The sequence below is a fragment of the Ascaphus truei genome, chromosome 15 (genome assembly GCF_040206685.1).
Source record: "Ascaphus truei isolate aAscTru1 chromosome 15, aAscTru1.hap1, whole genome shotgun sequence".
NCBI lineage: Eukaryota > Metazoa > Chordata > Amphibia > Anura > Ascaphidae > Ascaphus > Ascaphus truei.
This window is the reverse complement of record NC_134497.1, coordinates 46289538-46306828: the sequence shown is the minus strand read 5'-3', so window position 1 is coordinate 46306828 and position 17291 is coordinate 46289538. Positions and strand designations below refer to the sequence as shown.

The window sequence follows — 17291 nt, the reverse complement described above, 5'->3', positions numbered from 1 at the left end:
TAAGCTGTGATCATATAGAAACCTTAATCCCCCCTCATAGACAATTTTGCAATTCAATGAATAACCCCCGTAGCCGCTACTCTCTCTCTCTCGTAGTAAAAGGTGTTTCGTGAATATTCTTGCAATACATTCTCGTTAATGCTCTTGAAGGAACTATTACTGAACCTGAGTCGTTTTTGGATTGATTGAGCAGATACCCTGCCTCCTAATGTTGCTCTCCCAACAAACACGTTCAAAATACCACCACAGTATAAATTACTGGCCATGTCATTCAGACCTCCGTCCCCTCCTCCCTCCCCCCCACCCCCCACTGACTGACCACACAAACCCTTCCACCCCATATGATTAAAACCCTAGGTTTTATCTCGGATGTGTGTGTGTGTGTGTGTGTGTCACCCCTTTGCATTTGTTGAGCCGTACTACTCATACCAGTTTTGTGTTGTGATGGACAACATTTACAATGCAGAACAACGTCCCTAAATCCCCATAATTCCCTGTGTATGTGCTCTTTTGTTTTTCTCACGGCTGTAATATGTCTCGGTTCTGCGCAGTTGGTTACCAGTAAAAGGGCACAACTTGGTTACATTTGCTCTTCCTCTGCAGTGTTGGAGAGTTTTTTGGACTACACGGGAGAACTTGAACCACCAGAGCCACTTGCCCGACTTCCACAACTGAAGCACCGCGTCAAACAGCTCCTCACGGACCTTGGCAAAGTGGAGCAAATAGCGCTCTGCTGCTCAACTTGAGGAAACTGCGTGAGCGCGCGCCCCGGAAGCATCCGCTCAAGACAGACGCAAAGCCTGCGGCAGTGAGGAGCTTTGTGTAACTTGATGGGAACGGCATGCAGATTGCATGTGCTGCAGACACGTCTCGGATACGTTGGAGGACATTACCTGTTCAGAATACAAACGCGCAGGTTCATCACACTGTTTGTGAACAAACAGAACTAGATCTTTACAAGAATGTGGAATCGAGGCTCAGATTTTTCTTGTCCTGAATTGTTAGTTGCTAATTATGTTTCTAGGTTCTCACCTGTAGCTTTTTAACAGAAAGCGGTTCAATCAAAAGAAATTCTTTTCGTAACTCAAACTGACTTGAAATGTTGCCACTAAAAAAAAAAAAAAAAGTCCTGAGAGCCAAAAATGCAATGTGGGAATAGTTGTAAACTGTTTTACAGTTTGTTTGCCGGCTTCTCTCCCTTTTGGCATAATTATAGCGCAGTATTTGATCAATAAGAAATGTAGTCCTGACATTTGCTCAAGTATCGCAATGATAAATGTTCAACTTTATTGTATTCTGTTGCTACGGTGTTAGTTGGTATTATGTTCCAAAATTTTGCTTGATGTACTTACGGTAATGATGAACATTTGTACGGTTTATCATATTGCTAGGGCATGATTTCAAAGTAGCAACGGATCTACATTATGCTTTTGTATACTTTTATTTGTAATCTATTATGGCCAAACAGTGCCTACCGAGTGGGTGAGTGAGCGAATTCAACCGATGTATGGTAGTTGAATATGTGATATTTAATATGGATTCCCTTACCAGTCCAATATGAAATATGCCGGTCACTTCTATTATTAAAGGGATTCATTTGAAGGGTGGTGGTGGTAAATACAGGTCCTTCTTATAGACTAGGTGTTACCCACCCTTCTGTTAACACAGTCATAGGTGAAGGGATCTGTAGTGATCTGAAAGCGTTTCATGCCATTCCAAAGTAGGACGTAGAATGCACTTAGAATTAAAGATTGCAGCAAGTTTAACAGTTTAGAAAATGCATCCTGTGGTTTTGGGACTTTTGTTTTCCTGTATTCACGAAGCCCCAGGTTTTCTGCAGAAGTTGCTCTGTTCTCCAGAATAACAGATTAATAATTCAAACATTTTGCATGGTTTCATTATTTTTTTTGTTTTTGTTTTCCCCTTCATGTTAACTGTTTTTTTCAAGTACTTTTCCAAGTTGGTATTCATTTTGTGTGATCAAAGTGATTTTAAAGCCGCTTGCTTTCAAAGTACAATGCCCTCTACACAGACGTTTCAATGTAGATATTTAGTATAATTCCTTTTACTGCGTTATGGGCCTGCTATACACATTGCTCTGCAGAGCCTATGCAGCAGCAAAAGTGGCATCATATAGACCTTGCCATTCAGTGGTAGGTGGCAGCTGTCATTCCCTTAAAAGATGGCCAGCATCTCTAGTGGATATAATCCTTGTTGCCCTGATTTGTCTTCGAACAAGCTGCCTCTTCCTACCTTCGTATTTTTTTGTTCGTGATCCTTTTTTAGGTTGTTCTGCCAAACTAAAATTTGTAACTTGCGATTGGGGGGCCCAGGAAACGTTGTGTATTTGTGTTGGTTTAATGCTGCAAATAATGACTTCTGTGTAAATCTAGCATAATCCTAAAAGACTAAAATATTTTCAATGACGCCATGGTTTTTTTTCTTGTTTCTATATGAATGACGAAGGTTACTTCTTCCTTTTTCTTCCTCTTCCTTTTTCTTCCTTTTTCTTTTTCCTTATTTTTTTTTTGTGTGTGTGTTTGTGTGTAGTAATTTGCCACCGTTGCAGACCTTTTGCAAGATTGTCTCCAAACCGCAGAAAATAATGAATCTTTGGCAGGGGATTTTTTTTTTTTTTTTTTCTTTATGAAACTGTTCTTCCCAAAATAAAAAGTTACCTGTATTCTTGCTTTTTGTGGAATGAACGGTGTGGAGGTGTAGTGAGGCAGAGCTGCAATGGTGCTGGATACATAAAACCGTTGAAAGTGGGGATACATAATTCGGTTTCCTCGTATAGCCCCGTGGCTATCAGTGACCAGTAGGACGTTGACAAATATTTCTTTGCTTTCTGGGAGCGAAGTGGGTAGGTAGAAGGAAAGTGGACACAGGAAAATTGTTAAGACCTGGGACAATTAATACTTAATTTTCATGTTCTGCACCGCGTTCTTTTTGACTTATTAAAACCAAAACTATTACTTACATTCTCGTCCTAAACGGGACCTGCATGTGTGTATACTCGCCACCTTCTTGTATTGTGCGGGGGGCACCACCTTTTTCTATAGCATGGGAAATTTGGAAATACTTGGCCAAAAAGACCTGTCTGAATCGGTCCCAATGGCCTTCAACCACTTGGTATGTTTTTTGCTGTTTATTTATTCAGGTAAATACAATAAAACAATACATTAATATATAATGAAAAAATGTAAATGATTAATATACATAATCACTATTCTAATGATTTGAAAATATTAGACAAGGCCATTCTTAAATTACTCTAATTATATAATGACTGCTGAATTAGTTGACTAAATTAATTAAAATATCTAAAACGATTGAAAAATATATATTTTGGATCGCTTGTTCATATTTGAATACTCAAACATTAACCCTGAAGTAGGGTTTTTAATGAGATTTTTAACATTCCTGAGATTAACAGTCGTTTATAAGTAGCTTTTGGTCTTGAGGCAGGACTTTGGGGGTCTATGCAGATCAGTAGGGTCACGCCAGCGCTTCCCAGACACAGGCCTCTGTTGGGTTGATGATGCAGCCAAACGTCCCCTTTTTTTACGGAAGCAGGGCCCAGTAGGTGCTGGAACCCAGCATGTGTTCCAAAACAGTGATGTCGCACCCCGGTTTTCCTGCTTGCCTTCCCCTTTATATTTAAAAACAACGTGAACAGGTGGGTTTCCCCTCTTCTTCTGCTTTTTTTTTTTATGACCATGTAATTGGATGACCACAGGGAAGTTTTGTGTCAGCAGGGCAAGGCACATCCCTCAGAATCTTATGTATACCTCTTCTCAAGAGCCTCAACGGTTTTAAAGCCTAGAAAGGCTAATTGTTAAGTCTGGACACTGCTCTGCTTGTGATACCAACCTCATAGCTGATTATACAAAAAGAGTGTGTTCTGACTGATTTAAAGCGGCAGCAGGTGAAATGCTTTGCCCAGATTTTCCCAGTTTCTAGAGTGGATGAAACTCCTAACGATGGAACATGCATTTGTATCCAATAGGCCAGTGATTCCCAACCTTTTTTGTTTGGAGGAACCCTTGAAATATTTCGAAAAATCTCGGGGAATACGTATCTGGCTGACACATAGGTTAGACAGGGGTATTTCACACCGAACAAGCCCCCTCTATTTCCCACACTCTACCCATGTATTTACGACCCTTGCCGCCCCAATACATTTTAAAAAGACACCCGCCGCCCCAACACGTTTTTAAAAGACCCATGCTGCCCCAATACATATATCTCCCCCCAGCACCCCTCATCATCCTCATATACACCCCCCCCCCCGTCATCTCACATGCACTCCCCTCCCCCCCAGCATCTCACATCACACATCATGGATCCCCCTTTCCCCCTCCCCCACCTCTAGCTCACAAGCCAAGCAGTAGCATCCGCCACCACCACAGATCTCCCCCTGTAGCTCAAAAGTTAAGATCTCCCATCCCATATGCCTACCTCAGGTGGCGGCAGCGGCGAGAACGGCACGCGCTCTATAGCAGCAGGCACCGGAAGTGTCGGACTGTTAGAGCAGGGGTGAGCAAACATTTTATGTCGGGGGGGCCCCCCCTTGTCTGATGTAATCAAAATCACATGACGTCCGCGCACGTCAGCTGCTTCAGCCAATGAGGGCGAACCAGCTTTGTGACGCCCCCGCCACGCGTCTACAAAAAAAGTATAACACAAATTACTTCACTTATCATATTTATTTTTATTTGTGTAAGTGTCCCCATTTATGCTGTATTATTAATCTCTCCCTTCCTGCCACATAAGGACCTCTCTCCCCTCTTCCACAGTCTCACACTCTCCCAGTATTTCTCACTCACCCTCCAGTGTCTCTCTATCCCTCCCCTCAGTGTCTCCTCCTCCCTCCCCCCACTCTCTTTCCCTCCCCCCCCAGTGTCTCTCACACTCCCTCCAGCCATTGTCTCTCTCCCTCCAGCCATTCTCTCACACTCCAGCCATTCTCTCACACTCCAGCCATTGTCTCTCCCTCCAGCCATTGTCTCTCTCCCTCCAGCCATTGTCTCTCTCTCCCTCCAGCCATTGTCTCTCCCTCCAGCCATTGTCTTTCCCTCCAGCCATTGTCTCTCCCTCCAGCCATTGTCTCTCTCTCCCCCTCCAGCCATTGTCTCTCTCCCTCCAGCCATTCACTCTCTCTCCCTCCAGCCATTCACTCTCTCTCCCTCCAGCCATTCAATCTCTCTCCCCCCAGCCATTGTCTGTCTCTCTCCCTCTCCAGCCATTTTCTGTCTCTCTCCCTCCTTTTGCAATCCAGGGGGAGCATATAAGGAAAATAAAACAAAATACAATCTAAGTGTAGACAGTTTGATAACTTATGGGTCAATTCAGTGATTTGTCTTGGCTCATATGTGTGGCCTACTCACAAGATGCAGGTCAAAACGGGCAATATAGCACAGTGGTCTTTGCGGGAAGGACTTCCATTCTATTCCAATGAATGAAGGAGACCTCCAATCTCAACAAAGCAGCGATGTATATAGAAGAGAAAAGATTTCCAAAGTGCAGACCAATCATAAAAAACGTAACTTTTATGGGGTTTTAAAATTGAACACTTACAATAAAAACATTTAAATAATGCATGTATCACAATGCTGTGACAGAAGAGAGTTTGCTGTTGACTTCTGGCTCACCCACCACCTCCGGTCTGTGGACACTGCGTGGGACCACTGTGCTATATTGCCCGTTTTTGACCTGCATCTTGTGAGTAGGCCACACATATGAGCCAAGACAAATCACTGAATTGACCCATAAGTTATCAAACTGTCTACACTTAGATTGTATTTTGTTTTATTTCCCTTATATGCTCCCCCTGGATTGCAAACGGATTTCTACGAATTGTGGGACTAGTGGAACCAGTCCCTACCAGCTGGGTTTGAGCAGGGGGTTTTAATTCATTTATTCACGTTATTTATCACGTTTTCACTGAATTATGTTCATGTATCACTTGATTTGAATTTTATTCACTGTATATTATAAGTGGACACTAGTAGAGCTAGCGCCTTTCTTTCACTATCACACAGCACGTCTCTCTCCCTCCTGCCATTGTCTCTCTCTCTCCCTCCAGCCATTGTCTCTCTCTCGCTCCCTCCAGCCATTGTCTCTCTCTCCCTCCAGCCATTGTCTGTCTCTCTCTCTCTCCCTCCAGCCATTGTCTCTCTCTCCCTCCAGCCATTGTCTGTCTCTCTCTCTCTCCCTCCAGCCATTGTCTGTCTGTCTCTCTCTCCCTCCAGCCATTGTCTGTCTGTCTCTCTCTCTCTCTCTCCCTCCAGCCATTGTCTCTGTCTCTCTCTCTCCTTCCAGCCATTGTCTGTCTGTCTCTCTCCCTCCAGCCATTGTCTGTCTGTCTCTCTCCCCCTCCAGCCATTGTCTCTCTCTCCCTCCAGCCATTGTCTGTCTGTCTCTCTCGCCATTGTCTGTCTCTCTCTCGCCATTGTCTGTCTCTCTCTCTCGCCATTGTCTGTCTCTCTCGCCATTGTCTGTCTCTCTCGCCATTGTCTGTCTCTCTCTCGCCATTGTCTGTCTCTTTCTCTCTCGCCATTGTCTGTCTCTTTCTCTCTCGCCATTGTCTGTCTCTCTCTCTCGCCATTGTCTGTCTCTCTCGCCATTGTCTGTCTCTCTCCCTCCAGCCATTGTCTGTCTCTCTCTCTCCCTCCAGCCATTGTCTGTCTGTCTCTCTCTCCCTCCAGCCATTGTCTGTCTGTCTCTCTCCCTCCAGCCATTGTCTGTCTCTCTCTCTCCCTCCAGCCATTGTCTCTCTCGCCATTGTCTGTCTCTCTCTCTCGCCATTGTCTGTCTGTCTCTCTCGCCATTGTCTGTCTCTCTCTCTCTCGCCATTGTCTGTCTCTCTCTCTCTCGCCATTGTCTGTCTCTCTCTCTCTCGCCATTGTCTGTCTCTCTCTCTCACCATTGTCTCTGTCTGTCTGTCTCTCTCTCTCTCTCTCTCGCCATTGTCTCTGTCTGTCTGTCTGTCTGTCCAGTGAAGACAGTCCCTTCCAGAGGGTTTGAACAGGGAGTTGCAACGTTTATATTTATCACATTATTTGGCACTATTATAAGTCACTAAGATCACAAATATTGTATTTTTATAAATGTATCACTTTATTATTAGTGATCACTATCAGTGTTTTGTCACATTTTGTCTGTTTTCTGGTGTTGGGCTGCTTACTGTTAGCTAAATCTGTTTTGCAATGGAAACTTCCAGTGGGAGTTCTAATGTTTTTTCTAAGAGATTACTTAGAAATGTGAATTTTCACATGGTACTAGAGGAAGAAATAATAGTAGATGATAATGTGGGTAACATGGTGGAACTGGAATTTGTGAAATTAGAAAAAATACTGGTAAAAGGCACTAGGAAATGGCTAGATGTCACCTTTTTAGAACAATATAGAAATTGTAATAGAATTCCTAGGGGGTTGAGGACAGTGAATTTTTAAAAACTTGAGTAGGACCGCCCAGAGACAGAGGATTGGTGCAGAGTGACTGTCCATCATAAAAGCCTTACCGGAAGTGACGTGACGCTCTGGATACCGCGAGGGAGCTGACTTACCAACGCTGCAGAGGGAGATCAGGTGGCAGACAGCAGAGCGCTGGTGAGCACACCTGACAGAACGGAGGCAGAGGGGTGAGCTACGGCAGTATCCGATCTGTACTCTAATCACCAATGAGTGATATATGCCGTTTTAACACTATTTTATTGAGTGTGCATTTTTAGAACCTTTATAAAGTATTGCCTTTGTATCCTTGATCTGCACCATGGGTACTTTTCTTTGTCCTTATATCTCATCACTACAATGATATCTGAGTTGGAGTGCATCAATGCCTGTATAGAAGAATGAACACATTCCAGTTACCTGTTGTTGCCCATATACTTCTTTCATCTTGTGAGTAGGCTGCACACATGAGCCAAGACATCCAGTGAATTGATTCACATTGAACTTTATTGTCTGCACTTAGATTGTTTTTCTGTTATTGCTTTTTCCTACATGCTCCCCCTGGGTTGTGAGAAAACAACTCTCGCCCCCTCCCTCCCAATGTCATACTCACCCCCCATCCCCATGTCCCACTCTCACAATCGCCGCCCTCCCCCCCCCCATCCCCATGTCACACTCACCATGCGGATGCGACAAGGAGCTGCTGCAGGAGCTGTGTAGCACAACGCGACCTAATGGCCGAAAGAGATATTGCAGCTAGAGACTGCTTTTTTTTTTTTTTTTCTGCTCCTGGCAAAATCGCCACCGATGCCTGTGGGCCCCCCCCACCTAAACAATCTTACGCCCCCCAGTTTGTGCACCGCTTTGTTAGAGCGTGCTCTTAGGGGAGGAAGAGGGACGGGGAGAGCCAGGGAAGCAGTCGCTGGCCGCAGTGAGTACGGGCGACTCGGTGGAACCCTGGGGACTGCTCTGCGGAACCCTGGTTGGGAATCACTGCAATAGGCAATCAAGATCACAGACCTGACTAGAGGAATAGATGAAGGTACTTTTTTACAGCCTCATGAATTATCTGAAGAGTATTTCTCTTTTTCAGAGCAGGAAGAGTGCTGATCTTCACACTGATAAAATCCTAGAAGACCAGGTTCTTTTAATGTAGGTGAGATTGATTTATCAGAAGTATATCTACTTTAAATAGAAGAGCCCATCAAGTGTTCAGGCCTAAAGAAGAGTAATAACCAAATGTGTTGACTGTACCGCTTATCCTAATACAAAATCAATAATAGCATAGAACAGGGTGCAATAGGACAAATAATTGTTTTAACAGAGTAGGTTCAAGAAGAACCCAGTGCTTCATATAGGACCTTTTCTGGGTTCTTCTTGTTCCAAAGAAGAGTAATCACTGTTTCAGGCCACCAATTGATTTAACACCACAATTACACCATCGTGTGCAATCCCAGAAAGGTCAGGAATTACATAACATTTTGTAAATGTATCCCATTCACAGAAGAAGATGGTAGAAGTTGAGATTTTCCTCCAAAAATATGTTGCCATAGCAAGATAATAATGGCATGTTCTTGTATAGCGCTGCTAGTTTTTTACGTAGCGCTTTAAAGAGACATTTTGCAGGCACAGATCCCTGCCCCGTGGAGGTACAATTTATGTTCTTGGTGCCTGAGGCACAGGGAGATAAATAGACTTGCCAATGTCACAAGGTGCTGACACTGGGAATTGAACAAGGCTCCCCTGCTTCAAACTCGGTGCCTTTACTCACTGAGCCACTCCTTCTTGGCCAGAAGACCTCTATCCCAATGGAAGATGGTTCAATATCTAAAATCTCCAATGGATAGGAGGATGGAAGGGTCTTTATGTAAACTGTATGTTACGATTGCTGCCATGAAGCCAACATAGCCAGATTCATGAGAATTTGCACAGCAGACCTGGAAGAGCAAACAGAAGAAGGTACTTCAAGACCATTACTGAAGGATTTGTCATCTGAAAGAGGCAGCTAATTTTTTTGTGACTCGTTGCTTGATATTATCAAGCTCCTAGCAAGAGCATCAGCACACCCCGTCTCAACGAGAAGAGGAGTATTATAGTTGAATCCATGGGTGACATGTGCATCATCAAAAGATAAGTTGGTATTTCCACGTCCAGCACCCCTGTGAGCACCCGACCTCCATACGGGACAAGGGTTAATACGCTCGCAAGCGCTCCCTCTCTTCACCTTCGCAACGGTCCCTCAATTGAGTTATCTCTCCTAAATACGTCCCAATATACCGCCGTCATGAACAGCACACAAGTGGGCACGCGACTTAAATATGCAACCAGGGTTAATACACACGGCTACTCTAGCCAACTCACCGTTCGCTTGTGCAATGTACCGCCGATGAGTTAATATTAACATCTATACACTGCCACCACCTGGGGTAGTTAGGAAAACAAAATGTCAAATTAATATTTGCTAGGTCCCTGTGTATTATAGAACTAGGTGTTTACTAAAAATCAGCAAGTCCTGTTTACGTTGGTGTCCGGGGAACCAACATTTACTTGCATCTCTAGATTCTTTAACAGTCCTACAACCAGGCCTGGCCAAGGGGCAAGCAAACCATAACACATTTCTTTGTATTTTTTATTTTAATCAAACTGTACCCACCGTAACACCAGATTGATCAAAATACCCAATATCTCATGATATTATCATGACCGGTATCATTACCTTTTTCTGGATCCATGTTGTTCTGAGATACTCTTGATTTTAATGTTGGCATTTCAGGAGGAAAGTCATTGTGTACCTCAAGAAAGAAGCAACTCCTTCATTCAACTGAAATCCTACTGGCCAGGCATGTCTTACCCATGGTACGGTCAGACACAATCTTCTAAGGGGTACAGGCTAGAGGAGTGCACCCCAACCAGTTTTCTATTCCGAAGCAACTGACATTCAACATGCCCCAATCTTAGGGGCTACCACAGCGGCTCGCAGACTGGGGTTGTTTCAAGATCACTATCAGCAAGCCATATACACTGGTATTCGGATATCCCAAAGACGAATTTGTGAACAATACTGAAAATGGCTTGCTAAAATTAAACTTGCTCTTCTCCACTATACAGGAGCCAGGTGAAAAAATGCTGCAGTAAAACTTGTTCCAAAGCTATTAATGAAGTAAGAATAGATTCCCCTATCATTTTTTTAGGATTCCGGGCAGTACTGGATATAAAAGCTGTCAAATTCGTCAGAATTGGTCTCATAGCGGTGGAATTAATTTCTAGTGCCTGTAGACCTAAAAGATGTGTTCATTCATGTGTCAATCAGAATCTTGGGAACTTTTGTTAATTCCTGTCACAATCGTTCAAAGCCCTTCCTTTCGACATTTTGATAGACACCATCAAGAATCTTCACGAAATGAATGGCAGTAGTTACGACGTATATATGTGCCAGAAAAGCATTGCAATTCTACTATACTTGGGTGACATCCTCTTAGTTGCATCTACATACAAAGATGGCGTGTAATTTGCAAACAATACAGCAAGTTCTGTGAGATAATGGATGTTTAATCAACCTTGCATAGTCAAGACCTCAATTTCTGAAGCAATATATATATATATATATATATATATACACATATACACAACATTTGGGGAAGCTATTTTCAGGAAGCTTACACTTGGGGGTCCTGGAACAAAAGAGAAGCAAAGTTGTCAATTGACATGTTTGAAATTCTAGCATTATGGCACAGCATTCAGAGCTATGAAGGCTTAAAGGGAAGCTACCTGAACATTATTGCAATCTCACAGCTGTAATGTACATCAACAAACAAGGAGTCGGCAAGCATTGATGGAAGTGGCATGAATATTAAAGAGGGCAGACAGAGCGCCAAGCGATTTCAACCAACTTTGTTACCCAATATAATCTAATATAAGATTAGAAACAAAATGATGTAGGAGAATGACCATTGAATCTACAGATTAGTCACCAGATTGTGCTCACATTTGGTTGTCCTGTATTAGATCTCATAACCACGGTCCAAAGAACACCATCTACTAAAATATTTCCAGTAATTCTCTACTTGCATGATGGTTTCAAGAAAGGCCTCAAACCAGCCTTCCTAAAGGTCCAATTGTCTGTAGTTGAGCTCTATTTCAAATACCATTGCTTCAGAATAACTTATTGTCTGCTTTGTAACAGCGATCTCGAATCAAATCCAGAATAAATTTGTCAACACCTTCCTGGGACCTTATCTGGTTCTACAGTAGTAAACATACTTTTTTTTGAACCGCTACAGAGAAATACTACCTTAAATCATGAGTAGCTTTAATGAAATTTCCTGCGATTACATCAGCCCCAAGGGTGGGAGAACTAAAAGTACTCCCTATTTAGAGAAGGTAGCTATGGGTACTGTACTGCAGTTTAAAGCTCAAGTAATATCTACTTCTCAAGCAAAGCAGTGTTCTTCCCTCCTCCCCCAAACCATCTAATACAAAAGAAAAGCAATTTCATCCTCTGAAGGGCTTTGAAAATGTACATGCACAGAACTGAATCTTTTAGGAAATCTGTTTAATTCTCTTTCAAGGTACTCGCAAGGGTGAAGCAACATCCAAAGAATTCAACCATCACTCCGCCATTAACAGGAAAGGCACATTCAACAAGGGCCACTGCTGCTCCTTGGGCAGTAAATGATGCCTCATTACACACCAAGTTTGGCTACAATGTGCTATAAGTCGTAATTGGATCAAGGGAAGATGAATACACCATAGAGCTGAGACTGCTTTTGGACATCCTGCTGATTATGACTGGCATGGAAGGACGCAGAAGAAAAGGGCAAATGTACCTAATAATTCTGTTTTCTAGTCCCTCCGTGGTAGCACTTTTTCCCTGCACTTTTTCCTCATTGAATATCTCTCTGGATAACTTTAATCTGTACAAAACTCTGATATAAAGATAGCTGAGCAGAAGGGGAAGACCCACCACGTTCTGAAGTCCAGGTTTCTTTGTTTTTGTCCTACTTCCAGACCACAAAAACTTGATAGGTTAATATCCCTTTACTTTTATTTTTTCCCCCTAGCCCTTAACTAGATGTTTACTAAGAATCAGCAAGCAAACATCTGTGTTGTCACTACACATAATACACCTTGGCCCCTGACTCTGGTTTTAGCTGTCGGAAGGGGCCTGTGCCATCTCCTGTCCCTTTTTACATTGTCCGATACAGAACTCGTCATCTGCTTATGTTTGGAACGAGGGTTTTTTTTTCCCCCTCTTACCCAGAAATGGAATCACCAGATAAGTTACAATGTACAGATAACAGCAACATTTCACTCTGTTATGACACCCACAGTGATGTAAAAAAAAAAAAAAAAAGCTTAGTAGGAGTATATGGATACTTTGTTTTCATAGATCTCCAGTCTTGTTCAGTCACTCCCTATCAATGTGACAATCTATTAAGTGTATTTCTGAGAAATTAAACTGCAGTTAATCCTGCAACCAGCGGAAGGTTAAAATCTACATATTAACTACAGTTTTGTTTTCTTCATCTCAATTAGATTTAGGCCCATATTTACCAAGCTCAGCGGGAAGGTGTCCAGCAGGTTACTAAGTATTGGGGGGTGGGGAGGGTGTCCTGTGTGTGTGTCCGTCCGTGTCCATCCAAACTGGAGAGAAGCTGGGCACTCTAGCAAAAAGTTTCATGAAAAATAAACATACAAAGTGGCCAATAAACCAACGTTTAGGCCTATAAATTAAACCTTAATCAGGGCTCATTCTACAAGATTAAATCTCATGACTTTATACACTCGCATAAGAACATCAGCGGCTCCCATGTACTGCCTAACGTCTCCCTACTTTCTATACATGTTGAGAGGCTCTTGACACTGATGATGTGTAGGACACCCGCACACTATAGTTATGTATATAGCACCACCCATGTACGCAGCACTTTACAGAATGTACAAAGTTTCACGTGTGCATTAAACAGGAAGTTAACGGTGGGACTTAGGGAGTCCCTGCCCTACAGAACTTGCAATCTAAATGACAAATATTGGGTTATTCATTAGGCCTGGGACATAGTAGAGTAGGCTGTGCTGAGCCGCACTGATCAGATGCACTTACCCCCTGCATCTGTCATCAGCGTGGCTTTAGCAGCCGCTTCCGCATGCGTGCGGAGGCTCAGGTATTTTGAAGAGACAGGCAAATTTAAAATTTGCCGCTCGGGAGCGGAGGAGCGGTTACATCCCTCACATCCAATGGGAGCGAGGGACTAGCCCCGCCTCGAACCCGTTACGCCTTCGCCCCGCATCCGCCCCCAAAGCGCTGCTCACTGCCTCGCCTGCAAGGACACAAAAAAGCTCCAGTTTGAGCAGGCGAGGCAGAGCAGGAGCGCGGATCAGCGCGGCCCGAGGCCTTACTCTGTGAGAGTGTCGATCAGGGCACGATTGCAGTTTAATGAATAATCCCCCATAGTGTCTGCTCTTAGAAGCCCCCCCAGACACAGAACTCATTATTTTCCATGTAGGTCCCTCGGGTAGTGATAATGAGGAACCGATCCACCCAAAAGCTGCAATTAAGCTCAGCAGAGCCCCCAAGGAAACTGCCTGATGCTAGGACAGTAAGTGAGAGGCTTAGTACAACTGTATGATCTAAAGGTGCAGTCGCTTCTAGGGCACTAATGGCAGTGACATGTTTAAGGGGTCAGTCCCTCCCTAAGATTAACTTTTCTAATGGCAGTGACATGATTGGTGGGGGGGGGGGGTGGGGTAAATATATTTTTATTAAGAGGCTGTACAGTTGATACATCCGTGTTTTACATTAGCATTAGGGTAATCAATCTGCAGTTAAACAAACTTAAACCATCAACATGTTCCAGAGGCATTGTTAAACCCATCAGGAATTACATCACTGTTCAAAAGCAACACAATGGTATACAAAATTTGGACAAAACATGCTGAGTTTACTAGCCAAACAGTAGGCATGGTGAAGGAGAAACTTGATTTACAGCCCTTTTTCCTTTTGATACATATTTGACTACAATAAATCGCTAAACAAACAGATAAAATATAGGGCGCAAGCCCAGACTATCGAAGTGATTGAACTACTAGAAAATAGAGGGCTAAGTGTGTAATAAGGTCAAAAAGAGCGGAAGATGAATTCTAGTTCTAAAGTCTGACTTTAAAAAAAAAAAGATTCCTGGGTAGAGAACATATGGGGCAAAGGAATGCCTTGGGATGGTTTTGGTAATTAAAGTATCTGGGTTGGTGAGTAAAACCAGTAATATGTACAGTTGGTATTATTACCAATAAACTCTGCATTCCCAAATAAGGCATCCCTCAACAACTCGGGCCTCCCTGCCACAAAGCTTCCTGAAAAATGATGTGGACCAGTATGTTAAGAGTAGGTATCAGAGTAGAGCATTTCCCAATAACATCATCGCCTCCATAAAATAACACCACATTTTTAGCAGAGACCATCAGTAAATTAGAAAAGCGTTAAGAGCCCAAATGATGTGCACAGATTCAATAATCGAAAATAAACAGTCAACCACTTAAACATAACTAAACCGCAACTGAACTATTGTGTCACATGGGCAATTCGAATGTCGTCAAAATTAAGGTTGAATTTCATTTAGTTTTGCTGAGCAGATGCATGAGATACCCTCCAACCGTAACCAAAAAGGATTATGCAAGAGTATCATCGTCCCCCAGCCTTCAGCAACTGTCATACAAATATTCTGATGGTATCACCGTAGCGGGATAGAGGTTTTGCTGTCGTGGGCCTGTATCTGGTATTCCTTCTGCGGTGTTGGTAAACATTCAGTTTAAACTGAAGTCCACCTAGTCAGATGCTAATATGCAGTTATAGCTAAAATGAGGAAGACTAAAGATGTCTTAAGCAGAGCCCGTCTATTCAATGGTTCCAGAGGGCCCCCGGAAAACACATGGCTATCGGTCGGCCCACGATCTTAGAGCGTGTTGATATTGCAGAATTAAGCAGGCTGGAACTGCAAACACCTCGTGTTGCAGATGCTGCTGACCTAGCTCCAGCAGCATCAATTGGTGTGAGGTAAAAAGATCCTTTATTTCGGTCACCTGAGCACTCGGACGATGACAATAACAATTGCACGATGTGTGGATTTGGCTGGCAACTTGTTGAGCAAGAAGGCCGCTATTCATATCTGACATGCAAATGAGGTTTGCGACAGAGCAGCACGGTCTGCAACCAGCTCGCCAATGACCTTTAAGAGCGGAAGTATTGTCAATAAGATTGTCAATGGATATTATACAGAGGCACGTCTTATGCAGCGAAGAAAAGACAAACTGCAGTTGATTTGAAGCACACACATAAAACAGGCTCACAGCCACGAGGTAAACCACAATCTAGTGACGATATTCCCATTCCGGGAATAGATCCTTGGTAGAAAATATGGATCTTTACTAACAGATTTCCTTTAGGACTACACCATACGGTATATGTTGTGGCCAGGGTCGGCCTTACCTTTGGCAGGGCCCAAGCCGGCATGCTGGCATCGAGGCCTTCCTCGTGCAGCATCATAACGTTGGTGTAACATTGGCGCGTCGCCATGACAATGCAACGCTGCAGAAGCAAGGCCGCTCTGCATAAGGTAAGGCCTCCCGCAGTAATATACACATGAACGCACACACCTCCCCCAGCTACAGACACCTCCCCCCTCTCTACCTTGTTTGGGTACTCCCCAAATCCCTCTAGCTCTCCTGTCAGGCAGAATTTGGATCATGGCGCCATCAGCAGGAGAGCGCTTGGGGCCACTGAAGACGCGGGGCCCAAGGTGACCGCCTTGCCCTAAGGCCAGCACACTTGTGGCCAAAAGTAATGGATGTTGACCGATGATGAACGGCTCAATATTGGGAGCTGTGAAGTGGCCATATTCAAGTGCTCGCCTCCCGAAAGACGACAGTGCCATGTTTAAGGTGGCATATCTGGGTGATTTGCTTTATTACCAAAATCTGATGCCAAGAAGCATTTAAAAAAAATAATTAATTTAGTTAGTAAACTTTGTTTGCTGAGACTTGGGAATGTTTTACTTTCGTTTTTGCCGTGAAGAGAGTTAAATGTCTTCTGCTTTTTTAAAAACATTTTCTTATTTATTTTTTTTCTAAATAAAAATAGTTTTTTTTTGTTCAACTTACTGTCTTTTATTTGAATACTCCTTCTTCCTCTGCAGAATTATTTGAACCATGAGTCAGACCCTGTGAAGATATTTTAGCAAAATAAAGGTACGGACCCTACTGTCCTTGTTTAACACTGTATGGAACATAGGCATAATGTCGCGTCCCTGAGAATTATGGGGGTAGAGTATGTGGCACCAAAACGAGGAACTCCTGACAGAGAGACATTCCTACTAAGGCAGCGTTTATAGTGCCTGGCAACGGCGACGCGACGTCGCTCCAAAACAAATGCATTGTCGCCGTCGCAAGCGTTTATAGTAAGCGCGATGTGACGGGAGCGACATCGCAACCAAAAATTTGGTAGCAGGTCAAATTTGATTTTTCTTAGGCTGTCGCCACATGTGACAGCCTCTGAACCAATCAATGGCCAGGTCGCCAGTGACGTCGCTGCAAAGCGAAATACAACTTTCGCGGGTTACGACATCCGTCGCGGGCACTATACGCGCGGCCTGAGGCGGAAAACATATTGGATTCACTCATTGAACACTAGTAATTGTGGTGGCTTCAATGAGCAATAGAACTTAAGGTGCTTCCTTGACAGGAGATAATTCTTTTCTCCCATTAGACTGATAGAAGCGCCTACATGGATTTCATCTGACCCCTTCTGGATTCAACACCTCTCCGGTCCATGGACTTCTCATTTGTACA

General features: G+C 43.5%; 1 protein-coding gene across 7 annotated transcripts in view; it reads left to right on the top strand.

Annotated features, from left to right (window-relative positions):
- PHF20 (PHD finger protein 20) overlaps window positions 1-2683 on the top strand; it is a 52176-nt gene extending 49493 nt beyond the window's left edge. For all 7 annotated transcript variants that reach the window (XM_075572509.1, XM_075572511.1, XM_075572512.1 and 4 more), the window contains one exon: window positions 604-2683. In XM_075572509.1, the coding sequence (XP_075428624.1) occupies window positions 604-746 (143 nt within the window). In that variant the 3' untranslated portion in view covers window positions 747-2683. The remainder of the gene's footprint in view (window positions 1-603) is intronic.
- The last annotated feature ends 14608 nt before the right edge of the window (window positions 2684-17291 follow it).